Below are 19,652 nucleotides of genomic sequence, written 5' to 3'. Positions count from 1 at the left end.
TCTTATTCTTAGAGTACAGGCACTCCAAGGATGGAGAAAGGAACTGAATATCATATGGAGACTATCAAATATAGAAAATATATGTATTAGAAATTGATAGGCCAGATTTTTATGCTAATTTGGGGAAATGTTGTATGGGAAATTTAAATGAACAGATTTTACAAGTCTATTAACTTTCATCCCTCTAACCTGAATATAATAAACTGGATATGATAAATAGATTTATTAACTTTCATGGTCACTTGAAATTGTTTAAAAAGAATCTTGGCTACTTAGAAGAGAGTGTGATGGTTGGTTAGTGATTTGTCATCGGGTTAAAAGGGCACAGTGGCAATGCGTATTACCCTATTTAAAATTAAATATGAAAACTTTGACCATGTAAATAATAGTAGTTAGAATTTAGTGTGTTGTGTTCATGTTACTTTTATAGGAGCTCATGAAATGCTAAAGTGGTATGCAGCCATATGAGCTGCTGTAAATTTTTGCTTAACCGGAATTCCCATCACATTTAGGTTTCACCTCCTTTTGTTACTTTTTATCTCCTCATTTGGTAGAAGTACAAAAAGCAATAAATTGAATAGGGTTAGTTGGTGCATGAAGAAGTTTTAAATGAGTGGAGGCAGAGATACTCATTGGACTATATTTCCAAGCTGTTGTCTTACGGAACACTTTTTCACATTAATAGTTGTACCACCATCGCCCTAACTGGTTTGCTCAGTGGATAGAGCATCGGCCTGTGGACTAAAGGGTCCCAGGTTCGATTCTGGTCAAGGGCATGTACCTTGGTTGCGGGCACATCCCCAGTAGGGGGTGTGCAGGAGGCAGCTGATCGATGTTTCTCTCTCATCGATGTTTCTAACTCTCTATCCCTCTCCCTTCCTCCCTGTAAAAAAAAATATAAAATATATTTTAAAAAAAAATAGTTGTACTACCAGAAAGGCGGGGGAGGCAGTATTCCCTACTTAAATGCTGAGTTAAACACAAACCAGTTTCTTCTCTCAGCACTTCTCAAACCATTCAATATGGTGTGATCTTCCTGGAGACATGTTAGAATGTATAGCATTTTCTAAATTAAAACACCAATGTCAACAAACAAGCTCCTCGTCATCCATATATATAAAAGGCTAATATGCAAGGTGTTCCCTCAAGGGTTCGATCGCTTGCTATGACATGTGCTGACCACCAGGTGGTGGTGCAGAATGAAGGAAGTCCCCGGCTGGCAGCCAGAAGGCCCTGATCTGCCCTGATTGCTGGCCAGGCTTAGGGACCCTACCCATGCACGAATTTTGTGTACTGGGCCTCTAATATTGTTATAAAAATAGGAAGTATCTTTTATATCTAAAAACCTAAAACTCTAGACCTGGCCTGTGTGGCTCAGTTGGTTGGGGTGTTGTCCCATACACTGAAGGGTTGCAGGTTCAACGTTCTCTGTCACATCAATGTTTCCCTCTCTTTCTTCTCTCTCTCTGTCTCCCACTATGTCCATCACTCTCACTCTCACTCTCACTCTCACTCTCCACCCATTTCTCTTCCCGTCCCCTTACTCTAGGATCCATAAGAATATCCTTGGGTGAAGATTAATTAATTAATTTTTAAAAACTTAGAACTCTAGGGAGTTGATGTATAGACAGAATGAAAATTATGAGATAGAGCCCTGCAATACAAAAAGAAAACTAAAGTAATACTAGTCATTGGAGGGAAGTTTTTTTATTGTTGTTTAGCAAGACTCTGACTTATATTTGTTTAACTCTTTAATTATTTCACAGCATAGATTGCATGCTTTTGAAATTATGCATGTCCTAAGACAGAATGGAACATAGGCTTAGATTTTTAAGATGAGATTTAGTGAAAATAAATGCTAAATTCTCTATATCAGAAAATCAATTACCCAAGAGAAATGCTGATTTTAAAGAAGTTCATGTATAAAACCACTTGAATTTTTAGAGTTCTTTTATTGTGAACAAGAATATGGATCTGCCAAAAACATTATTAATAAATGTGCAAGGACACAAGTACAGGGAGTGCTGCTTACTCACTAGTCATCCTGTATCCTGAGGGTTGCATTCAGTCCTACCCATTGTACCATATAGGCATAGACAGTCTAGAGTTTAGCCAGTAACTTGAGATATGACCTTAGGAAGTGTTGTAGGGAATCACAAAGGGGCTAAGGAGATAGTTGTTTTTTTAAAATCTATAGTTAGGAAGAATTTGAAAAATATGATATGTAAGTATGATTAGTTCTATGTAATCTAAAAGATTGTCAGATTGCATTGTTGAATTTCAGAGTGGATGTAACCATTTTCTGAAGACTAGTTTTCTTAAAATATATTGAAAGTGCTAAACTTGTATGTTTCACTCACACATTCATATGTAACAGCATTCACAGTTATTGTATCTCCAACTAACGATTATTATATATTACTGTAGATCATACCTCACTCCTGTTAGAGATGAAGAGTCTGAATCCCAAAGAAAAGCAAGATCTAGACAAGCAAGACAGTCTAGAAGGTCAACACAGGTATATTTAATGTTTGTAATATATGAAACTTTAAAATAAGTTACCTTTTCCTTTTTTACTGTGCTATAAATATATTGATGTCATTATATAATGTGAGTAAATCTTTAAAAATAAAAGTTGCTTTAGTTCTAGCCAGTGTGGCTCAGTTGGTGGGGCATCGTCCCTTGCACCAAAAGGTTGCCAGTTTGGTTCCTGGTCAGGGCACATGCCTAGGTCTTGGGCTCTATCCCTAGAGGTATGCGGGAGGCAGCTGATTGATGGTTCACTCTCACATTGATGTTTCCATCTCTTCCTCTCTTTCTAAAAATCAGTAAAAATATTTTTAAAAGTTGTTTTAGTACCCCTCTCAGTATTTTTTTATATGATTACACTGTTAATATTGTATTTTATCTAATTAGCATATGCCTTGTATCTGTTTGAGTATTTTTTATTTCTATTGTGATATCTGGCACAGAATATCTGTGTTAAAATGAATTAATCATATGTGATTTCTAATAATTACTAAAGAATTCCAAGAATATTTGGAGTTTGGGGAAATGGGTCTATTTGGTATATTAAATAATTGCTGTGCAAGTATGAGAAAAATGACACTCAGACTGGTTATCATCTCATTACCTCCTCCTTGCCACTGTAATTATATTCCATATATCCCTTTGTGTCTTTCTTTTCCCCCAGTTGAGCACCAAAGTCCTGGGTCAGCTATTTCAGCATTACCATTACTCACATGTCAAGCTAAACTATTTGCTAGAATATTAACATATTTTTTTGTCTTTATACTTTTATTTCTTAAAATCTGACCTGTTCTTCAAGGCTTAACCTTCAAAATTATTTTTTTACTGAAATCTCTGTGGGTATCTACACTAATAAAAGAGAAAAATGGTAATTGGCGTACGACGATACCCTTTTCATTGGCTAATCAGGGCTATATGCAAATTAACTGCCAACTATGATTGGCAGTTAGCTGCCAACAAGATGGCGGTTAATTTGCATATGTAGGCACAATGCAGGGAGGCGAAAGGGAAAGCAGGAAGAAGCCCCCTGCCACTGACAGTGATCGGAAACCCAGGGGGGAGCTAAGAGCTGGGGGACAGGGCAAAGGCGGCCCTGGGGCTGCCTTTGCCCTGCCCCCCAGCCATGATCGGAGAATCAGGCGCCTTTTCCTCCCTGGCCAGTGATAGCAGGAAGTAGGGGTGGAGCCAGCGATGGGAGCTGGGCACGGTCGAAGCTGGCAGTCCCGGGAGCTAGGGGTCCCTTGCCTGGGCCTAAAGCGGAGCCCACGATCACGGGGCCGCTGCAGCTGCAGGTCCCCACTGCCCAGGCCGGACGCCTCAGCCAGAGGCGTTAGGCCTGGGCAGGGGCGGAGCCTGCAACCGTGGGGAGCTGGGGGTCCCCTGCCCAGGCCTGACACCTCTGCCGGAGGCCTCAGGCCTGGTCAAGGGGCCGATCCGGTGATTGGTGATCAGAGGGTGATGAGGGTCAACTCCTCTGGCCGAGGCATCAAGCCTGGGTTGGGGGGCAGAGCCGGGGATTGAGGGGATATGATGGTCCCCTTGCCCAGGCCTGAAGCCTGGGTCAGAGGCGTCAGGCTTGGGCGGGGGGTGGAGCAAGCGATCAGAGGGAGATGGGGGTCCCCTGCCCAGGCATGATTCCTGGGCCAGAGGCCTCAGGCCTGGGCGGGGGCCAGAGCCAGTGATCAGGGGGAAATGGGGGTCCCCTGTCCAAGCCTGACACCTCTGGCGGAGGCGTCAGGCCTGGGCAAGGGGCCGATCAGGCGATCGGAGGGTGATGGGGGGCTACGCCACTGGCTGAGGCATCAGGCCTGGGCTGGGGGCAGAACCAGTGATGGGGGAAAATGAGGGTCCCCTGCCCAGGCCTGACACCTCTGTCAGAGGCGTCAGGCCTGGGCAAGGGGCCGATCCTTCGATTGGAGGGTGATGGGGGTCAACGCCTGAGGGCTCCCAGTATGTGAGAGTGGGCAGGCTGGGCTGAGGGACACTCCCCCCCACACACACACCCAGTGCACGAATTTCGTGCACTGGGCCCCTAGTATACATATATAAAACCATAAATACATATAAGTTTGATATATAAACTGATTTTTTGGCTTTTTCTTCATTTGCTGACATTTTGGGAGTATTTATATTCATAATGGTATTTTTGTCATCCATGCTATTTTGTTAATTAGTTGGATATAGAGACAATTTCTTACACATTTTATTTTTTACCTCTTTTATTATGCTTGTTTCTGATGATTGTTCATAGAATGAATGTGAATTGCTAAGTAGAAATTGTTTAATTTTGCAAACCAATTTCAAACATGCATATTTGACTTTTAATTCACATTTCCTTTACTTATAGTATTCCTTCAAAGTGACCTTCAATGCCTCATAATTAAATTTATCATTTTTATGTACAGGGGGTGACATTGACTGATCTTCAGGAAGCTGAAAAAACAATAGGAAGAAGTCGTTCTATTCGAACCAGAGAACAAGAAAATGAAGAAAAAGAAAAAGAGGAAAAAGAAAAACAAGATAAAGAGAAGCAAGAAGAAAAAAAGGAGTCAGAAACCTCTCGAGAAGATGAATATAAGCAAAAGTACTCCAGAACATATGATGAGGTAAATAGTATACCAATGACACAGCTAGGTAAAATGGTAGGAATAATTTCTGTGACTTTCAAAATCCAAGGGAGATTTGTATGCCAGCAAACCATATACAAAATACTCAAAAGGGTTTTAATAGATATCCGAATTATTTTGACATGAGTAGAACATTACTTTTTCATTGAAATAAATTTAAGTGTTCTATGTTTTTAAGTGTGTTTAATATTTTAAATGGATTTTATATCTAATATTTTACAGACTTATCAGCGTTACAGATCAGTATCAACTTCAAGTTCAACCACTCCATCCTCTTCACTTTCTACCATGAGCAGTTCACTCTATGCTTCAAGTCAACTAAGTAGGCCAAATAGCCTTGTAGGTATAACTTCTGCTTACTCACGAGGATTAACAAAAGAAAATGAAAGAGGTAAGAAGACCAAATTTTGAAAAAACTTTGTTTCCTTCAAATCATTTGAATTGGTTTTTCTAATTAATATTTCTTTTTTTTTTTTTTTTTTTTTTTTTTTGTTTTTTTGTTTTTTTTTTTTTTAATTAAATCTTTATTGTTCAGATTATTACATTTGTTCCTCTTTTTTCCCCCCCATAACTCCCCTCCTCCCAGTTCCCCCCCCACCCTCCGCCCTCACTCCCCACCCACTGTCCTCATCCATAGGTGCACGATTTTTGTCCAGTCTCTTCCCACATCTCCCACACCCCTTTCCCCCCCAAGAATAGTCAGTCCATTCCCTTTCTATGTCCCTGATTCTATTATAATCAACAGTTTATTCTGTTCATCAGATTATTTATTCACTTGATTCTTAGATTCACTTGTTGATAGATGCATATTTGTTGTTCATAATTTGTATCTTTACCTTTTTCTTCCTCTTCCTCTTCTTAAAGGATACCTTTCAGCATTTCATATAATCCTGGTTTGGTGGTGATGAACTCCTTTAGCTTTTCCTTATCTGTGAAGCTCTTTATGTGACCTTCAATTCTGAATGATAGCTTTGCTGGATAAAGTAATCTTGGTTGTAGGTTCTTGGTATTCATCACTTTGAATATTTCTTGCCACTCCCTTCTGGCCTGCAAAGTTTCTGTTGAGAAATCAGCTGACAGTCGTATGGGTATTCCCTTGTAGGTAACTGAGTTTCTTTCTCTTGCTGTTTTTAAGATTCTCTCTTTATCTTTTGCTCTTGGCATTTTAATTATGATGTGTCTTGGTGTGGTCCTCTTTGGATTCCTTTTGTTTGGGGTTCTCCGCGCTTCTTGGACCTGTAAGTCCATTTCTTTCACCAGGTGGGGGAAGTTTTCTGTCATTATTTCTTCAAATAGGTTTTCAATATCTTGCTCTCTCTCATCTTCTGGCACCCCTATAATTCTGATGTTGGTACGCTTGAAGCTGTCCCAGAGGCTCCTTACACTATCCTCGCATTTTTGGATTCTTTTTTCATTTTGCTTTTCCGGTTGGATGTTTTTTGCTTCCTCGCATTTCAAATCATTGACTTGATTCTTGCGCTCCTCTGGTCTGCTGTCGGGCGTCTGTATAATATTCGTTATTTCAGTCCGTGTGTGCTTAATTTCTAGTTGGTTCCCCAATATAAGATCGAGGGTCTTATTAGTTTTCGTGTAGAGCTCATTAAGTTTATCGGCAGCTTCTAAACAGTTCTTGAGAGACCTTAAAAGTGTGGTTCTGAACTCTATTTCTTCCATTGACAATTTTGTCCTGTTTCTTTGTCTCCGCATTTTGTTATGCTTCCTTGGTGCACCCCCTAGTGGTCTTTGTTCGCAGTCTTACAGATAAATCTTGATTGCTGTAGCTAATTCCAGGGAGGGTTTGACCTCCAGGCCAAGTAGCTATGAGATTCAGCTGTGTCAGCGGTGAGAGAACTTCTGTCCTCTAGGGAGGTGCTAATCTAGCCTTTGCCTGAGGCTATCCGGCAAATGCCTCTGTGCAGGGCTTGGGCAGGGCGGGTCGAACAGGATCAACAGTGTGGGCCGGAGAGAGCAGTTATGGCGGCTCTCAGTCCTGTCCCAAGGGGCTCTGCCTCTCTGAGTCCCAGCACCCGCTGCAAAGCTCGGAGAGAAAGCTGCACTCGCTCTGACCGAAGCCAGACAGTCCCGCTTCTTCCGCCTGAGTCTGGGTCCCTAAAGACTCGCCCGGATCTGGAGCTCAGAGTCTGTGACTCCCTCCCGATTGAAAACAACAACCGTGCCCTCCGCCGCCAGCCCGCTCCGCACACTCCGCACCTCAGAATTTGACTTCAGCACTGCGCCTCCTCTGAGTGTCCGTGTGCGTTTCTCTTTCCTCCTAGTTGTAGGACTTCCACTCAGCCAGCGTTCCTGTGGTTCTGGGTGATGTCCCTTCCGTTTTTTGGTTTCACTTTTGAAGTAGTTGTTCAAAGCAGCAAACTCCGGCGTTAACCTATGCCGCCATCTTGGTTCTCTCTCCCTAATTAATATTTCAACAGAAAAGAAACAACATTCCAAACTGGGAGCCTGATAAGATGCTTGGGAGTGAGAATAGTATAAAATCGAAAGAAAATTATGTGAACTGGCATTGATACACATCTTTATAACCTAAGATGCCACAAAAAATCTTTGTATCTACCAGTGTAGAAAAGTCAGTATAGAAGAATTGTTTATGAGTTTCTGAGTGCTTGTATTTATTTATTGCCTGTTATGTGTATCATGTCTCTTACATGATTTTGTGAAATTGATTTAAACTAAAATCACTTAACACATATAATGTCCCTGCTAAAACAAAATAGTTTTTATGCTTATTTCTCGAGAAATAGATTTTTTCAGCTATATTGGCATCCTGATGCTCAATATTAACATTTCTTATTATTGCATATAAACTTTCTATTTAAATTCTAATTAATTTCTACTTTAACTCAGAGATGGGTACTAAATAAGACTATTTCTAATTATAGGCATTTTATGTTTTAAAAGCAAAATTTCATAGTTTTAGCCATGAGATTATAGCAGTAATTATGTAAGATATAGACTTCAGAAAATTAAGTTTTTCCTAATTTCCAGCTGCTTTTTTGTTGGTCATTGAGATATTTTAGTTTTTTGATCCACTAAGTTGAGAGGTGCACATCCTATATAATAAAAGGCTAATATGCAAATTGACCAAATGGCAGAGTGACTGGTCCTATGACGTGCACTGACCACCAGGGGGCAGATGCTCAACACAGGAGCTGCCTCCCAGTGGTCAGTGTGCTCCCACAGGGGGAGTGCCACTCAGCCAGAAGCCCTGAGCCAGGCTCACAGCTGGCGAGTGCAGTGGCAGTGGCGGGAGCCTCTTCTGCTTCCATGGCAACGCTAAGGATGTCGCATGGGGAGCAGGCCTAAGCCGTCAATCGGACATCTCCCGAGGGCTCCCAGACTGCCAGAGGGTGCAGGCCAGGCTGAGGGACACTCCCCTCACCTCTGAGTGCATGAATTTTGCGCACCAGGCCTCTAGTAATGTTTATAAAAATTTTGAGCCAACATTTAAACTTATGTATATTTGCATAATAGTTCAGCTTTCCATTGTCCATTGAATATTTAAAAGATTTGGCATCACTCGGTCTGAATTTTCACATGTCATCAATTGACTAGAGCCAAATAATAGCAGCCCTCCACCCCCCTGGAAAAGTGTCCTCCTGGCCCCTTTGTACATTTTCATTACCTGGATTGCCACTACAGGCATTGGAATTTAAGATCTTTGCTCTAAACTGATTCCAAAAATAATTTTTAAAACTCCTCTTAATACTATAATTTTGGGTTGTCTTTTGCTGTGACTCTTTGTTAATGATACAAGGAGCCTTTTAAAAATCATTTTTTTTTGTTCCATATATGTGTACTTTTTAAAGCATATTCAAAGGCCCTAGTATTCCCTAAGCATGTATGTCTGAAGCCATTTTAGCTGTCCCAGGAAGGAAACAAATTTTAAGACTAATATTTTTTTACATTGATTTTTTTTTTAAATATATTTTATTGATTTTCCACAGAGAGGGAGAGAGAGAGAGAGAGTTAGAAACATAGATGAGAGAGAAACATCGATCAGCCGCCTCCTGCGCATCTCCTACTGGGGATATGCCCGCAACCCAGGTACATGCCCTTGACCGGAATCGAACCCGGGACCTTTCAGTCCGCAGGCCGACGCTCTATCCACTGAGCCAAACCGGTTTCGGCAACATTGATTTTTTTTAAAGAAAGATAAATATTTTTTCCAGAAAAATTGATTTTCTCTTAGATGCTGTCTAATAGAAATGAAATGAATACTGCATTCTGCTGAATGAGGACTGGGAATAGTAGAAGCAGAAACTGATAAAGTTTTATGATGCCTATTAGCTAGCTATTCTATCATTAAGAACTGTTTGTTTATTTGTTTGTTTGTTTGTTTTCTTGAAGTGTTAACTTTGGGTATAATAACCATCTTCCTACCAGAAGAGCCCCAATTGAATCTTCTTAGGATTTAATTATTTTCTGATCAGCAAATATTACTAAGTATATCTTTTGAGCAAAACTTGTTTAGGCACTAGGAAAATTAAGTAATTAAAATTAGTTCTTGTCTTGATCCTGATGAATGTATCTGATGAGAAATACACATATATGTTTAAACCAAGTGTTATAGGAAGGGGAAAAATTTGATAATGATTAGAGAATTTTAGAAGGCTTCACAAAGGAGGTTGACTTGGAATTGTTTTTACATTTGCCTTGCAAAATACTGTCAAGATACATTGCTACCATGTGGTGCATTGTAATCCTTAACAGAAGGAGAAAAGAGAGAAGAGGAGAAAGAAGGAGAAGATAAATCACAGCCTAAGTCAATCAGGGAGCGACGGCGACCAAGAGAGAAAAGAAGATCTACTGGAGTTTCATTTTGGACACAAGATGTGAGAACCTATTAAAATATAATTTCCTGATAGTATGCTTCTCCTTCTTCTCCTTCTCCTTCTTCTCCTTCTTCTTATTCTTTTTTCAAATCCTATTTAAATTATTTTAGGGAGGAGGTAGGGAGAGAAAGAAACTTTGATTTGTTGTTCCACTTATTTATGTATTCACTGGTTCATTCTTGTATGTGTCCTGATTGTAGATGAACCCACAACCTTGGCATATCAAGACAACGCTCTAACCAATTGAGCTACCTGGCCAGACTAGTATGCTTCTTTTCCAAAGTGCATACTAATAATATCTTACATGCCTCAGTTTATATACTGTTTAGATCATCACTATGTGTTGTTGAGCCAAGTTATGAAATAGAAGTTCATAAACGTACATAAAAGTTCGGCCGTTCAAGTAATCAAAGTGTAATATGCTAATGATATGCTATGGCCACTCAACCACTTGCTATGACGTGCACTAACCACTAGGGGGAAGACAGTCAACCAGTTGCTATCAGTGGTTCTCAACCTTCTGGCCCTTTAAATACAGTTCCTCATGTTGTGACTCAACCATAAAATTATTTTCGTTGCTACTTCATAACTGTAATGTTGCTACTGTTATGAATCGTAATGTAAATATCTGATATGCAGTATGGTCTTAGGCGACCCCTGTGAAAGGGTCATTCGACTGCCAAAGGGGTCACGACCTACAGGTTGAGAACCGCTGCTTTAGATCATCACTATGTGTTGTTAAGCCAAGTTATGAAATAGGAAAATTTATTTTATAAAGGGTAGTTAATAACTACTAAGATTTTTTGTGTGTTAAAAGCAGGCGCTCTTTTGTAATAATAATGGCTACAGCTCAGCATACGTATATTGATTATTGTATAATGACTAAACTGCTCTCATCTTAGAGGTTCTTGAAAGATGCTTTACATTTAATCCCATTTTATGAACATGATTATAAGATAAATACATAACTGTTATTTCCATCCAATGATGCTGGTTAGAAGCAGTGCTTTACTTACCAAATTATAATGGTCCTATAGAATTTCATTTCTTTCCTGATTCCTAATTGTATGCCTGGCATTGGTGTTCATATGCAGGAGAAAAAAGAACTATGAATTAGCTCAGTTAAGGAGAAATTTATACTATTTCAATACAATGTACAACTGTAGTAGGACAAATATAATTTGTTTTATCTTATTTTTTGTTTGTTTGATTTTTTACTTTGCTTTTTCCCTTTTTTCTTTCAATTTTTAAAAAAATACATGTTTTTAATTTTAGAGAGAGTAAGGGGGAGAGAGAGAGAAAGGGGTAGAAATATCAATGATGAGAGGGAATCATTGATTGGCTGCCTCCTGTATGCCCCTTGCTGGGGATGGAGCCCAAAACCTGGCTATGTGCCCTGACAGGCAATCGGAACCCGTGATCTCCTGGTTCATGGTTCAACACTCAACCACTGAGCCACACTGGCCAGACTCATTTAATTTTTTAATATAGAAAAATTAAGCCATACAAAAATAATGCAAAAGTATAATGATCCCACCCCAACTATCCATTATTTAAGCTAATTCATCACCACTTCTCCAACTCCCATATTATTTTGAGAAAATCTTAGACATATCACTTTATCTGTAAAAATGTTAGTATATATTTTTAAGGGATAAAAATAATTAAAAATAGTAACCACAATATTATGACATAATGAGCACAATACCAGATTAGACTTATTGTTAAATAAACACTAAATCCTTAACATTGAATATTCAGTCAGTTTTAATATACATTTAATTCATATATGCTATAAATGGTTTGTTGTTGTCATTTTATACTTTGCTGGTTTGATTAGGACTCCACTATGACCATACATGATGATTATCTCTTTAATGTTTCTTTTAATCAGTAAGTTTCTCCCTTTTTTTCCCCCTTACAATGGCTTGTAATGAACTGGATTCTCATATTCTTGAAGTGTAGTTTTTCCTATTTCCCATCAACTGGTAGAGAATTGATCAGATTCTGATTCAGTATTCCTTTGGCAAGGTTTTTTTGTTTGTTTATCCTCACCTGAGGATATTTTTTTCCATTTGGGTTTTTAGAGAGAGTGGAAAGGAGGGAGAGAGAAACTTTGACATCCATTAGTTGCCTTCTGCACACACCCCAACGGGGTGTGGTGATCGAACCTGCAACCCAGATACATGCCCTTGATCAGGAATCGAACCCTAAACCCCTTTGGTGCACAGGCCTACGCTCTAATTATCTAGACACACCAGCCAGGGCTGGCAAGGTATTTTTAGCCTCCATCAGGAAGTACATAATGTATGGTTGATTTTAATTGACTGCCTGGTAACATTTTAATAACAGTAAAATAAAATCCCACAGTCTAGCACCCTGACAGAGTAACTTACTGTGTAAAATTCTTTTTTTCTTCTGAATAACTAAGAAACTACATGTTAGTAGTTTAATAGGCAAAGCTGTATTAGTTACAGTATAGTATTTATTTTCCCCCACTGTTACAACTCCAGTTTCTGGCATTGTAAGGGTCCTTCCTGAAATCCATATTGGCAACACTTGTCTTTTTAATTTGAGCCTGCATTGAATTGTGTTCTAATCAGCCAGCAAAGCAGAGCCCTCCTTTCTCCTTCATAGCCACACCTCTATCATACAACATACAAAAAGAAAGGGTAGTGTGCACTTGGGCAGCTTTTTGCTCTATTGTATTAGTAGGTTCCCTTTTTTTAGCTACTACTTTTCAGGACCTCGAAGCTTTCCCCCTTTTTTAATTTTCAGTTCCTGTGTTTTCCCATGAAGCTGCAATGTATAAAGACAATAAGTCCATGATATGGAATTAAGATATTTATATGTTAATTATTAATAATAGCAGCAGCAGCATTGATTTCTCCTGTTCCCAACCTGGTGTTCACATATAATTTTTTACTAGTTACCAAAATGATAGCTTGTACAGATTCTCACTAATCCTCACAGCAATTCTATAAAGTTTATTTCCTTACTTTTATGTGTAAGGTAACTGCAGCTCAGAGAAATTAAAATAAGTTTGCCCTAAGTCACATAGCTAAAAATAGCTATACCAATGTGACTCTTGAGTGATCTAATTGTAAAGCCTGTGATGTTTTTATGGTGAGCCTAAGACAGATATGTTTGAATGCAAATTTCCCTTTTCTTTCAACCCTTTAAGGTTTGTTGAGATGTTCAAGACCTTCTAATAGGATATTTCTATAGTCAGGGATTCTAGGTTTTTTAATATGCTGAAACTGATTTTCTGTTTGGTGTATTATAAACTCAAAACGAATTTCCAGATGGATAAACGACCTAAACATATTAGCACTGTTGAATAAATCTTGCTGGGCTTATAGAATGCAGCTTTTCTTGCTTAAGATCATGACTTAACTATTTTTGTTGCCTCTTTATAGTTGAATGACTAAATAGTACTTATATTGATGATTGAAGTACATGCAGTACTATCCTAATATATAAAAACCCAGGGTCTGTAACATCCAAAACGACCGAAGGCTCGACCGACTGGAAGTCAGTCCTGCAGTCAGTGCTGAGTTGCCATGGCCTCTAGTTAAAATATAAAACGGACTATCTCCTTCCTCATGCTAGGCCTCTGGCTTCCTCATTCCTATTATGAGGTTGTTAGGTAGATTGCCTTTCTTCACCATGTATGCTAAACTACTTGGATGATGCCATGCTGACAAATAGGCCGGAAAAATAGGGTAGAAAAAATGTCCATTTAAAAATCAGTGTACTTTTTGATTTATTTCCCTGGTAGATCTTTCGCAAGGGCCATTGTAAATCAGAGAAGCCCTAAAGTATGTAAATATCAACTGTTTGAAATTGACTATCTATTTTAGAGCGATGAAAATGAACAAGAGCAACAATCAGATACAGAAGAGGGATCCAATAAGAAAGAAACTCAGGTAAAACCTTTATTTTTTGGATTTTGAAGTATGTATTATTTTCTAGGTATTACTTTTTGTGTTTATATTTATCCATGAAAGACAGTTACTCCACACTGTACCTTCATGCTAGGGATAGACTTACCAGTGGTTTGCTGGTATCTGGGGTGGAAGGACTGGAAAGGTGCGCAAAGAATATTTTAGAGGCAGTGAAAATGTTCTGAATCTTGATTGTACTGAATTTATGGACATACACAACTGTCAAAACCCATCAAACTGTATACTCTAAGGTAGATGTAGTTTCTTGCATGTAAATAAGTCTTCAAAGTTGAAAAGAAAAACAAAAATAGAATAGTACCCTTCAGCAAAGAGAAGTATCTAAAGAATATTCATAAATTACCAGACCCAGATTTTAGTTTTTTAAAATGCAGTTGTGTTCTGGAAAAGGCCATAGCCCTTTTTAATTTTCTTCATATTTGTTTAGAAATTTAGTATCTCTAAAGGACTTTTCAACAATCTTGAAAATTCTGAATTGCATGTGAAGCTCAAGCTGTCTGCCTTCAGGATATATCTTTAAAGAAAATTAATAAAATTTATCACAGAGAATTTGAATTACTTTATCATAATACTATTATTACTTCAAAACTGGGGCTTTTGTTACATGGGTTATTATGATTTGCTCTCATTAAGCTGTTGTATGGTAATACTTTTACCATATAAGTGACAGTAGTAATTAAGAATTTAAATGTGACACTAAGCAAGAAACCATAAAAAAAGATTAAGAGATTTAATTTTTTTTTCGATTTGATTATTTAAACATGTAAAACTATAATATGTCAGAAAAGAAGCCCTTAATAAGACATGTTTAAAACACAGAGACATGTTTTTTGTTCAGGTAGAAGAAAAGAATCTTAGCCTTTTTTTCTAACATTTAAAAGATTAGTATTTGTACTGTATATTAGTATTTGTACTGTATAAATTTGTACAGTGAAAGAATAATTGGGGCATAATACATAAAATGTATCAATTTACAAAAGAAGGAATACAAATGGCCAGCAGCTTGAAAATGTACTTAATTTCATTAATAATCAAAGACATAATATAAAATAAAATTGCAGAGGTTAATAATGATCAGATTTGGCATAGTTTTGAAATAGGCATTTCATAGAAGATTTTAGGATTGTAAGAAATATATCCTTTTTGGGGATTAGTTTAGCAATACAATACAGAAACCTTGCATAAAAGTTTATGCCTTTAAATTTAGCAATTCAGCTCTAGAAATCTAGAAGTGACTGAATTATCCTATATAATAAAAGCCTAATATGCTAAGTATCCAGTCATCTGGTCAGCCGTCCAACCAATCAAAGCATAATATGCTAATGATATGCTAAGTCCACTCAACCGCTTGCTATGACGTGCACTGACCACCAGGGGGCAGATGCTCCAATCGGTAGGTTAGCTTGCTGCTGGGGTCTGGCTGATCCAGCCGACATGCCCTGGAGCCCTCCTGTGGTCCCTCCCTGGCTGGCCAACCTCCCGCATCCCTCCCTGGCCCTGATCGTGCACCAGTGGGTTCCTTCAGCCTGGCCTGCGCCCCTTGCAATCCGGGACCCCTCGGGGGATGTTGGAGATTCGGTTTCAGCCCAGTCCCATAGGCCAGGCCGAGGGCGCTGGGCCTCTAGTGTAAAGGTAAATCTACAGTGCTGTTCATAACAATGTGGCTCTTTAAGCAAAATATTGAAAACACTCCTAAACGTCTGTTGGTAGTGAATAGATTAAATAAAACGTATTTGCATAGATAGATATTTTATGTGTTCACTTGGATATGTGTATAAAAGTTAACTAAGGGATTTGAGGGATGGGGAATTAATAGAGAAACTTATTTTTTAGAATTTAAAGTGAAAGGGTTTATTAGTGAAGAAGTGAATCAGAGAGTAGGCTATTCCACAGACAGAGCAGCTAGAGAAATTTTTTATATTACAGTGCTTTTGTATGAGCTTATGGCACTGTAATCAGAAAAATTAAAAGGGTATTCTTACTTGGAAAAGGATTTTGGAGCACAAAGAGCAAGGACATCATAAAGTGAAATAAGCTGATCACAAAAAAAGACATACTATTTGATTCCCCTTATATTAGGTATCTAAAGTAGTCAAACTCATAGAAACATAAAGTGGAATTGTGGTGGCCAGGGGTTAGGGATAGGAAGATATATTGAGTTATTCAGTGGGTCTAGTACAGCCGTGGGCAAACTACGGCCCACGGGCCGGATCCGGCCCGTTTGAAATGAATAAAACTAAGGGGAAAAAAAGACCGTACCCTTTTATGTAATGATGTTTACTTTGAATTTATATTAGTTCACACAAACACTCCATCCGTGCTTTTGTTCCGGCCCGCCAGTCCAGTTTAAAAACCCATTGTGGCCCTCAAGTCAAAAAGTTTGCCCACCCCTGGTCTACAGCTTGTTTTGCTAGATAAAAAAGTTCTAGAGATCTGTTGCACAACATTGTGTATATAGTTAACCACTGAACTATACTCTTAAAACTAATTTAGATAGTAAAAGTTATGTTTTTTACCACAATTTAAATATATATATTTTTAAAACAATGACAACACCATGATTTTTTAAAGAAAAGAAATAGAATATGAGTGAATTCAGTAACTACATAGAGTTTTTTATTTTTTAAATTTAAATCAGTGAATCAGAGTGCAAACTGTGAGGTGAGATGTGATGTTTTTGTTTGATATGTACACATTTTATGTGTAAATATTCTCCTGAATTTGAATATCTTCTTTTTTCCTGCACCTTTTTTATTGAGATATAATTGCTATATAACATATTAGTTTCAGGTGTACAGAATGATAAGTCAATGTTTGTATATATTGAGAAATCACCACATTAAGTCTAGTTAACATCCATCACCACACAAAGCTACAAAAATAATTTTTTGTGGTGGGAACGTTCATGCTATACTTATACTCTTAGTAACTTATAAATTTGAATATTTTGAAAATTAAATTTTAACTTCAAAATTATTGTTATATAACTAAAGAATAAATTAATAAAAAAAAGCTTTACATCAGAAAATGGGAAACAAGTACCCTAGCCGGTTTGGCTCAGTGGATAGAGCATCAGTCTGTGGACTGAAGGGTCCCAGGTTTGATTCCAGTAGAGGGCATGCAGGAGGCAGCCTATCAGTTATTCTCTCATCATTGATGTTTCTATCTCTCTCTCTTCCTCTCCCTTCCTCTCTGAAATCAATAAAAAATATTTTTAAAAAAGAAAAGAAAATAGGAAACAAATGAAAAATTGATTTTGCAAAAAAAAATTAAATACAACTTAGTAAGACATTCTTAGTCTGTGAATTAGACTTCAAACAGTCCCAAAGGAACCAATAATGTTATGGTGCAGTCGAAGATAAATGTAATAGGAAAATACAAATATTTTTGTTGATTTTTGAGAGGAAGGGAGAGGGAGAGGGAGATAGAAACATCAATGATGAGTGAGAATCGTTGATTGGCTTCCTCCTGCATGGCCCCTACTGTAGATCCAGCCCACAACCACTAAGCCACACCGGCCAAACTCAGTAAGATTATTTTTGTACTATTAATTATTACACAACTTAGATAAGAAGAGTTATTGGAACTCTAATGCAGCATACCACTTGTTTGGAAATTTTTTAAATAATTATAATTTTCTACCTCTAATTTCTAAACTTTAAAGGACATATAGCTGGGTTTTCAAGAAAGTAAATTTTAAATGAAATATGTATATACTGTTATATATAAAATACCTTAGGTATTCATTTGTTTTTTTCTCATGTCATTGCCTCAAAAATAGAAAAATGAGAAAAGTAGTTGTTTGAATTAGCACATGGTAAACTTGACATTTTTTAATGAAAGTATGTTATTTTTTTTCTGCTGAGTGGGTATAGTAATGGATATGTGTCTTGGTCTATTTTTTTTCTATTTAAAAAAATAATAAATGGTGGAATTTGTAGGAATTCACAAAAAAATTGACCATAAATTGCCCAATGTAATTATATAATATTGTGCATGTAAAAATAAACAGTGACTGTGTTGTTGAACTTCTTTCTAAGGACAACCATGTTAAAGTTAAAACAGATATAGTAATTAGATGTTAGTTTAATAGTGTGAAAATGGTATTTATGTTATGTTAAATTTACTTGATTAAGCAACAAGTTACTTTAATGAAGCATAAAATTTAGTATCTCTGTTTTTCTCTTTTTTTTCTAGACGGATTCCATTTCTAGGTATGTTTTACCTTTTGTTTTACTACCTTCTCCTTTTCATTCTCTCTGAAAACTATGTGGCTAGATATTTATGGATTTTGTAAGTTGATAAAATATTTTGAGTAGTAAAAATCTACCCATAATTTAGATGACCTAGTAACTGTCTTTGTCAAAGTCTTTACTTCTAATTCTTAGTCCCAGTAAGTCACGATTTTTCTTATCTTTACAACAATGATAACTTTTAAGTTTTCCTAAGCTTCCTAAGTTACCTCAATAATGACTATGTTATTATTAACAACAGAGTCTGATGAAACCCACCAGAAATTTATTTCATTAGGTATTCGGAATCTTCTCTCATATTTGCTTTTAAGTAAAAGAAAGCCATGCAAACACTAAAAAATGTCATCTAGCTCAAAATTATTGATCTTTTTAGAGAACTTCCTTGAATCTAATCTCCATTCCATTTTCCTTTCCATAATTGTTACCCAAAGCCTTGTAATACCAGGAACAAGTTTTTATGTACTGACTAGGGGCCTGGTGCACGAAATTCGTGCACTGGGGGGGGGGTGTCCCTCAGCCCAGCCTGCCCCCTCTCACATACTGGGAGCCCTCAGGCGTTGACCCCCATCACCCTCCAATCGTAGGATCGGCCCCTTGCCCAGGCCTGACGCCTCTGACAGAGGCGTCAGGCCTGGGCAGGGGACCCCCAGACCCCTCCGATTGCTGGCTCTGCCCCTTGCCCAGGCCTGATGCCTTGGCCAGAGGCGTAGACCCCCATCACCCTCCGATTGCCACATCGGCCCCTTGCCCAGGCCTGACGCCTCTGTCAGAGGTTTCAGGCTTGGACAGGGGACCCCCATCTCCCCCCGGTCACTTGCTCCACCCCCCCGCCCAAGCCTGACGCCTCTGACCCAGGCTTCAGGCCTGGGCAAGGGGACCATCATATCCCCCCAACCCCCAGCTCCGCCCCCCGCCCAGGCCTGACGCCTCAGCCAGAGGAGTTGACCCTCATCACCCTCCGATCACCAGTCACCGGATCGGCCCCTTGACCAGGCCTGAGGCCTCCGGCAGAGGTGTCAGGCCTGGGCAGGGGACCCCCAGCTCCCCGCGGTTGCAGGCTCCGCCCCTGCCCAGACCTAACACCTCTGGCTGAGGCGTCCGGCCCGGGCAGCGGGGACCCGCAGCTGCAGCGGCCCCGCGATTGTGGGCTCCGCTTTAGGCCCAGGCAAGGGGCCCCTAGCTCCTGGGACTGCCAGCTTCGACCGTGCCCAGCTCCCATCGCTGGCTCCACCCCTACTTCCTGCTATCACTGGCCAGGGCGGAAAAGGCACCTGATTCTCCGATCATGGCTGGGGGGCAGGGCAAAGGCGGCCCCAGGGCCGCCTTTGCCCTGCCCCCCAGCTCTTAGCTCCCCCCTGGGTTTCTGATCACTGTCAGTGGCAGGGGGCTTCTTCCTGCTTTCCCTTTCGTCCCCCTGCATTGTGCCTA

At 39.0% G+C, this 19,652-nt stretch overlaps 1 protein-coding gene across 1 annotated transcript in view; it reads left to right on the top strand.

Annotated features, from left to right (window-relative positions):
- Window positions 1-19,652, top strand: part of PPP1R12A (protein phosphatase 1 regulatory subunit 12A) — a 150,147-nt gene that overhangs the window by 114,865 nt on the left and 15,630 nt on the right. The window contains exons 16-21 of the mRNA XM_059681167.1: window positions 2,428-2,518; window positions 4,935-5,135; window positions 5,379-5,547; window positions 9,885-10,006; window positions 13,870-13,935; window positions 18,169-18,185. Of these exons, the coding sequence (XP_059537150.1) occupies window positions 2,428-2,518; window positions 4,935-5,135; window positions 5,379-5,547; window positions 9,885-10,006; window positions 13,870-13,935; window positions 18,169-18,185 (666 nt within the window). The remainder of the gene's footprint in view (window positions 1-2,427; window positions 2,519-4,934; window positions 5,136-5,378; window positions 5,548-9,884; window positions 10,007-13,869; window positions 13,936-18,168; window positions 18,186-19,652) is intronic.

The sequence above is a fragment of the Myotis daubentonii genome, chromosome 2 (genome assembly GCF_963259705.1).
Source record: "Myotis daubentonii chromosome 2, mMyoDau2.1, whole genome shotgun sequence".
NCBI classification, from domain to species: domain Eukaryota; kingdom Metazoa; phylum Chordata; class Mammalia; order Chiroptera; family Vespertilionidae; genus Myotis; species Myotis daubentonii.
Note: the sequence above shows the minus strand (reverse complement) of the source record. Positions and strands in the feature narration are given on the sequence as shown.